Genomic DNA, 7,770 nt, shown 5'->3' with positions numbered 1-7,770 from the left:
GCAACAGGAGTAGTGTGTGTGTGTGTGTGTGTGTTTTAAGACCCTAAAACTCCGACTACTCTGTACCCAATGAAGACTGTAACAAAAATTCTAAAGTCTCTGCTCACATCGGTTTGAGCCAGCGAGACAGCTGCATTGCACACACGTCCACGCTCCCTCAGGGCAGGCACTGAGCCCTCCCCTGGGGAGAAGGGTTGCCTGTTTGTGGTTATCGGCGTCTTGTTTCTCATTTTCACGGCGACAACAGGGCAAACCATACTTGGCGATGGCTCTTCCGCATAAGCAGTTCCTTCTGCCCAAATGCCCTTCCCCAACCCTTGCCTTAATGAACCATTCTTCTCTCACTTTTCTGCTCAACGGGGACCCCTGTCTGCCCAGCTTCGGCCTCTCACAGCTCCCTTAAAACAGTTTATATTTTTATTTTTTGGTAGAATCTGGTCAAGTCTAACTCGCCGCCAGGGGATGCCCAGAGGCTAGTTCACCTGGGCGTGGCACTGTTGCGCTCAGAGATGCGGGGCTAATCAAACAGAAAGAATTATCTCATATTCCCATCCTCACCACTACACCTGCCCACTCTCCTCCTGGAGGGCCTCCCCGGCCTCCCAGGGCGCTGAAACCCCCCTATAACGCGCGCAGTGCCTCGAGTCCCGCGTTTTAAAAAGGGCGACAGCGGCTCACAACCGCAGCCGCAGCCTCAGCCGCAAAGCCCCGCCCCGCATCGGGCCACCGCTCTGCGCCTGCGCCCTTGGGATCAAGGCTGGGCCTTCCGCAAGCTCCGTCGGAAGCCTCCACTAGTCTCTTCCCTTAGGGTGGGACGAAGTTTGGGCCCTTGTGCCTATCATTCTTATCAGGCTTTAATGAGACTGGGTATTAAAGGAGAAAATGAAATGAGTTTATCTTTGGCCTAAAGTTAATCCACATTCTATTTGGATTTACCCCTCATCTAAAATAATGGTACAGTCCCACATTAGTCCCGCCCCCTGCCCCCACCCATACTTCTCCCTCCTCGCTAGCTAGGTAAATCGGCCTCTTCCGTCCTGTCGTCATCACGTCGCTCCGGAGGTAGTTCCACGCTCGGGTCCACGCCCTTCCAACGCGCAGCTTCACCTGCGCAGTTGCTAAGCGGCCTTGGATACCTGGCCGCGGGATGCTGGGCGGCGTCAGGTGAAGATGGTGGTCACTGGGCCTCAGGTAAGACGGACTCCGACCGTGGTGGGCCGGCCGAGGTGTTGGGAATTGGCGAGGGCCTCGCCGGACTGTCCTCGAGGCCGCTGGGCCCGTCTTAGAGAAAATCGAGGTCCGCTAGGGTAAAGTAAAAGTGGGGGGGGCGCAGATATAGGCCCAGATCCCAGACCTCAGACTGGGCTCGAATCTAACTCGCCTTCGGCTGGGAGATGTTTAGTCATCCTGCTCAGTATGAAAGAGCATTGGACAAGAAACCATAATGTGACATCCTAGTTCCATCCCCTTTTTCTAGGAATCCTGCTCTTAGGAATCTGTCCTATGGCAAAAATAATTAATGGCAGAAGCAGAAATATGTACATTTCAGTAGGATCTACGATGGCAAAAAATTGAAAAGATGCTCATGAAGATTGAGTTTATTATGGCGTAACCACGCAACCACTAATCTAATCAGAAGGCAGAATACAATGTTGTATGTACACACTGTGAAAATAAGCATAGGCATGGATGGAATGGAACATGAAAAGATAGCTGTGGTGGGATCATGGGGGGATTTTTTTTTTTTTAAGTGACAAAATGATTTTAAAGTTCAGCCTAAAAAATAAATATGTGGGACTAACGAGAAAAATTCTAAAACTTAAGAGTAATAAGAGAGATTAGCTCGTATCAGCACCACCAAGTATTATAACATACATATTATAAACCTGTAGTAATTAAAATAGTATGGGGCTTCCCTGGTGGCGCAGTGGTTGAGAGTCCGCCTGCTGATGCAGGGGACACAGGTTCGTGCCCCAGTCCGGGAAGATCCCACATGCCGCGGAGTGGCTGGGCCTGTGAGCCATGGCCGCTGAGCGTGCGCGTCCGGAGCTTGTGCTCTGCAATGGGAGAGGCCACAACAGTGAGAGGCACGCATACTGCAAAAAAAAAAAAAACCCCAAAACAACAACAACAAAAAATAAATAAATAAATAAAATAAAATAAAATAGTATGGAACTGGGCAGGATCTTACAGGCAGATAGAATATATAGAATTCATGATAAAATTCAGTTTTTAGGGATTTATTATATAGGCAAGGTGGTATTTTAAATTAGCATAGAAGGGATGGATTGGTGTCAGGCAGCTTGCTAGTAATTAAAACAATAACAAAATTAAAGCATCAAAATAAAGTCCAAATGGACTAAAATTTAAGTCTTAAAAATTTTGACATCATAAAAGTACTAGGAGAAAGCATTGTTGGATGTATTTATAATCTTAGCATGGTAAAAACTCTTCTAAAGGGCTTCCCTGGTGGCTCAGTGGTTAAGAACCTGCCTGCCAATGCAGGGGATACAGGTTCAAGCCCTGGTCCGGGAAGATCCCACATGCCATGGAGCAACTAAGCCCGTGCGCCACAATTACTGAGCTCATGTGCTGCAACTAGTGAAGCCCACGCACCTAGAGCCCGTGTTCTGCAACAAGAGAAGCCACCGCAATGAGAAGCTGGCGCACTGCAACGAAGAGTAGCCCCCATTTGCCGCAGCTAGAGGAAGCCCGCGTGCAGCAACGAAGGCCCAACGCAGCCAAAAATAAATAAATAAATAAATAAATTAAAAAATAAAAACCCTTCTAAATATGTCATGCAATCCAGAGCCAGAAAGGAAAAGATTAATGCTTTTGACTCTATAAAATTTTAAACTTTCTGTGTGGCCTGCAAAATTCAAGCAAACTAAACCAAAAAAACTACCAGCAGCTAAGTCTAAAGACAAATAAACTTATGGAAGTCTTTATTTAATGATCAATTAGAAAAATTTTAAACCCAATAGCAGAGTATATGAACAAGAAAATCAGAAGAAATACAAGTGGCCAATATAAACAGTGAAAGATGGCCATCTTACTAATTTCAAAGTGCAAATTAAAATAATAAGGATTTTTTTTTGCCTGTCTTATTAGCAAAGATTAAAAAAATTAAAAATAAGATTGTGTGGAAACAAATATATTAGCGTTAGTGGAAGTAAAAATTAGTACAATATTTTGGAGGGCAATTTGGAAATAATTTACTTAGCTATTCAACAGGTAGGAATTTATTCTATAGATATGCAAAGTGCACAAAAACATCATGTTCAAAGATGATGTTTGTAGTATTCTTTTACTAGCAAAAATTTTGGGGAAAAAACATGTCAATCAGTATATGAGTGGTTACATAAATTTCAGTACATCCACAAAATGGAATGCTGTGCAGCAGTTAAAAAAAAAAGTGGTAGATCCATATATAGTGAGTGACATGGAAAGATGTGAAAGATACAGGTTAGGTGAAAAAAGTGTGTTGCAGAATAGTGCATATGGTCCTATTTAGTAAATAAAACTAAGTTACCATATGTATAAAGAGAATTTAGAAAACTATACCCCACACTTAACAATAGTTAGCAGTGAGGAATCAGGTTGGAAACATGGTTCCCCACACTGTAGTGTGATGGCAGGGCAGGGCCATGGAAGTGGGCTGATGGGAAGCCCAGGGTTTGCCTTGGGTTTCTGCAGCCATGATTTCAGCCTTTGAATTGTAGGGAAATTGTAGCTAAGTTGCAGCTGTGTACCTTTTTTAAAAATAGATTTATTTAATTAATTAATTTGTTTGTTTAATTTTTGGCTCCGTTGGGTCTTCGTTGCTGCGCGCGGGCTTCCTCTAGTTGCGGCAAGTAGGGGCTACTCTTCATTGCGGTGCGCCGGTTTCTCATTGCGGTGGCTTCTCTTTTTGTGGAGCACGGGCTCTAGGCGCGTGCGCTTCAGTAGTTGTGGCTCGCAGGCTCTAGAGCACAGGCTCAGTAGTTGTGGTGCACAGGCTTAGTGCACAACTGGGAAGATCTGTGGGATCTTCCCAGACCAGGGCTTGAACCCGTGTTCCCTGCGTTGGCAGGCGGATTCTTAACCACTGTGCCACCAGGGAAGCCCACCTTTTCTTAATGAATTATAAGAAGTAGACTATTGGTTCCTTTTAGGGTCTTTCTTTTGGAATATTGTTTATTGTTTCCCTTTTCTCTGATCCCTTCTTTTTTCCATAAGGTGACCATGGAGAAAGAGCTTCGGAGCACCATTCTTTTCAATGCATACAAAAAGGAAGTATTTACCACCAGCAATGGCTATAAATCCATGCAGAAAAGACTTCGGAGTAATTGGAAGATTCAGAGGTGACCGAGTGAATTGTTTTCCCTTCTAAGTGATAATAACAGCCTGCTTATAACACTGAAAAGTCTTTATTTTCTTATGTAAAATAGATTGTTTAGGTGGGAGGAATTCCATTTAAAGGTCGTTCAGAAAAAAATAAATGATTATTAAAACATATCTTTCAAAACTTGGCAATTAGCATATTACTAAGTGGTCCCCCCAAATCACAAATCAAGTAATTATTCCAGTTATACATATGCAAGTTTTTAAGAGGTTAGAGGCTTTCCCCATATTTTAACTTGGATCAGTACTTTAGTTTAGGGAAAGGAAAAATGAAAGTATCTGTGTGTGTGTGTGTATGTGTGTGTGGTTTTTCTTAATGGGTAAAGGATGTGTAATCATACAAGCTAATGGTAGAGCTGATTGAATTAGTAGTTGGAGGACTTCTTTATGCTCTAGTGTGGTTTAATTTGGACACCTTGGCTTATAGGTAGTGCTTGAGCACAGGCTGATGACTGGGGCAGACCTATTAGAGGGGATTCTCACTTTGGGAGAGAGGCTGGACCAGGTACCTCTAAATCCCTTCATTTCTGTGCCTCTGTAGCCTCTGATTCCATACAGTCTAGATGCTAAAATAGCTCATAAATTGGTTTAAATAATGGATCTAACACTTGCTTTTAAAATCGTATTTCTAGCTTAAAAGATGAAATTACATCTGAGAAGCTAACTGGGGTGAAGCTGTGGATTACAGCGGGGCCAAGGGAAAAATTTACTGCAGCTGAGGTAAGAAATATCCATAAAGAAGAAATGTAGTGAGATAGTTAGGAGCATGGGCTCTGAAATCCCGGGCTTAAATCCCTCTTCACCACTTGACTGCCTTAAGGTGGTCACTTCGTCTCTTTCTTCATCATAGAGTTGTTGTGATGATTAACTGAGTTAATGCATGATAAGTGCCAGACACTTAAGTGCAGGCTAACTCAATATTAACCATACTTCTTTGCCATGTTTTTGCTTTAAAAATAGGAAAATTCCATTTAAAATTAAGCTGTTTTTTATTCTGTTTCATGGACAAAGAATCATTAAGTGTAAAACCCAAACAAAAATAACAAGTGTTGGGCTTCCCTGATGGCGCAGTGGCTGAGAGTCCGCCTGCCGATGCAGGGGACACGGGTTTGTGCCCCGGTCCGGGAAGATCCCACATGCTGCGGAGCGGCTCTGCAACAGAAGAGGCCACAACAGTGAGAGGCCCATGTACCGCAAAAATAATAATAAATAAATAACAAGTATTGGCAAAGATGTGGAGAAATGGGAACCCTTGTGCACTATTGGTGGAAAGGTAAAATGGTGCAGCCACTATGGAAAACAGTATGGCGGTTCCTGAAAAAATTAATAATAGAATTGTATGATCCAGCAATCCCACTTCTGGATATATATATTCAAAAGAATGGAAAGCAGCGTCTCAAAGAGGTGTTTGTACACCCATGTTCATCACAGCATTATTCACAGTAGCCAAAAGGTGGAAGCAACGCAGGTGTCCACCAACAGATGGTAAATAAAATGGGATCAATACATCAATGAATTATTACTCAGTCTTAAGAAAGAAGGCAGTTCCGGTACTTGCCGCGACATGCATGAATCTTGAGGACATTATGCTAAGTGAAATAAGCCAGTTACAAAAGGGCAAACGCTGTATGGTACCATTCATATGGTGTACCTAGATTAATCAAATTCATAGAAAGTTAAAGTGGTGGTTGCCAGGACCTAGAGGGAGGAGGGAGACGGAGTTATTTTGTAATGGGTATGAAGGTTTTGTTCTGCAAGGTGAAGAGTTCTGTAGATTGTTTGTACAACATTGTGAATGTACTGAACTTTACTGAACTGTACACTTAAAAGTAGTTAAGAGGGTAGATTGTATATTATGTATATTTTACCACAGTTAAAAAAGCAAAAAACCCAGAACATAGCAAGAGTCTTTCTCACAGAGACTTGGAAGTGCTTGGTGTTCAGGGAGGGTTGTGAGGAGGAGGGAGGGAGTAGAGGCAGGGCGGGGCTGGTGTGGTCCTTAGACTTAGGTGTCCAAGGTCTCCTTCTCTTACTTTGGGTGAGGCCACGGGGAGGGGTCCACAGGGGAGCATTCCTGTTGTCCTTTGTTTTAGATATTGGGGGTAGGAGTTTATTAATTAATTAATTTATTTTTGCTGCGTTGGGTCTTCGTTTCTGTGCGAGGGCTTTCTCTAGTTGTGGCAAGCGGGGGCCACTCTTCATCGCGGTCCGCGGGCCCCTCACTATCGCGGCTTCTCTTGTTGCAGAGCACAGGCTCCAGACGCCCAGGCTCAGTAGTTGCGGCTCACGGGCCTAGTTGCTCCGCGGCATGCCGGATCTTCCCAGACCAGGGCTCGAACCCGTGTCCCCTGCATTAGCAGGCAGATTCTCAACCACTGTGCCACCAGGGAAGCCCCTGTTGTCCTTTTTTTTCTCAACCTGACTGCAAGGCCACCCTCTCATCTGGGAGGGGCATGGAGGGAGACATAACTATTTAATCAGGTTAATTGAGAGGAGGAGCAGGGATTATCACCGGGAATGTGGAGGTGACCAGCCACTCCTACCCCATGAGACCCCTCGGAAAGTACACGCAGCGGGCAGTGGCCTGCAAAGGAATGCTGTTGGGCTTTGGTCCCACACTCTGATAGCTTCTCTTCCACCTCCCTTCTCCAGCTAGGGAGGAAAGAGAGGTGTCCCCGTCTGGGCCAAGGAGCAAGCAGCCTCAGGAAAGCCGGGGCATCCAGAGAGGGCCAGAGACCCATGCCTGGGCCTTCTTCCAAGTGGAGATGAGCGCCAGGCCAAACCTTTTTTCAGGCTTTCAGGGATGGGCAGCAGTGGCTTCCAAAAGACAAGGGTCCCTGGAGCGGCAGATTTTGTTCTTTGGAACTTTAGCCTAATGTTCTGTCACCAGACCAGACCAGCCCCTGGCACCATGTTTTCTCTTTAGAGTTGGAGTGAGGCGGGAAGGAAAGGAAGAAAAGCGTTTAGCTTCTGCCTAAGAACCAACATCCTCTTGTGTTTTTATGCTTCCACTGGGCTGATTGTAGTGGTCAGCAGAGGTCTTCATCCAGGGCAGAGATCACCGCTTTCCTGGTCATCGTTGCTGGTCCCTGAGGACTCGTAAAGGTTCAGTTCACACCTCAAGGGCTATGTGATCCCTCTTTGATGTTGTCCTCCAGAAACTTCTGTGACAGAACAGACATCGTATGTCTGACATTAGATGCAAGAATCAAGCTAGAGGCGAGGCTGAATTCACAGTCTTCCCCTGTTTCCCACCTCACCTCCACTGGCTCATCACACTCGCTTAGTGGTGGTATTCAGTTATCTCCAGCAGCCCACGCCATGCTTCCCAACCCCGTCAGATCAAGGGCCACCTTATTACAAATGCCCCTTTATCATACTGAATTG

At 45.0% G+C, this 7,770-nt stretch overlaps 1 protein-coding gene across 1 annotated transcript in view; it reads left to right on the top strand.

Moving 5' to 3' along the window:
- Positions 1-1,029: 1,029 nt before the first annotated feature.
- The window catches only part of IFT52 (intraflagellar transport 52), a 30,465-nt gene continuing 23,724 nt past the window's right edge, over positions 1,030-7,770 (top strand). The window contains exons 1-3 of the mRNA XM_060030760.1: positions 1,030-1,191; positions 4,219-4,343; positions 5,016-5,103. Coding sequence (XP_059886743.1) covers positions 1,171-1,191; positions 4,219-4,343; positions 5,016-5,103 — 234 coding nt within the window. The 5' untranslated portion in view covers positions 1,030-1,170. The remainder of the gene's footprint in view (positions 1,192-4,218; positions 4,344-5,015; positions 5,104-7,770) is intronic.

The sequence above is a fragment of the Delphinus delphis genome, chromosome 15, assembly GCF_949987515.2.
Source record: "Delphinus delphis chromosome 15, mDelDel1.2, whole genome shotgun sequence".
NCBI classification, from domain to species: domain Eukaryota; kingdom Metazoa; phylum Chordata; class Mammalia; order Artiodactyla; family Delphinidae; genus Delphinus; species Delphinus delphis.
Note: the sequence above shows the minus strand (reverse complement) of the source record. Positions and strands in the feature narration are given on the sequence as shown.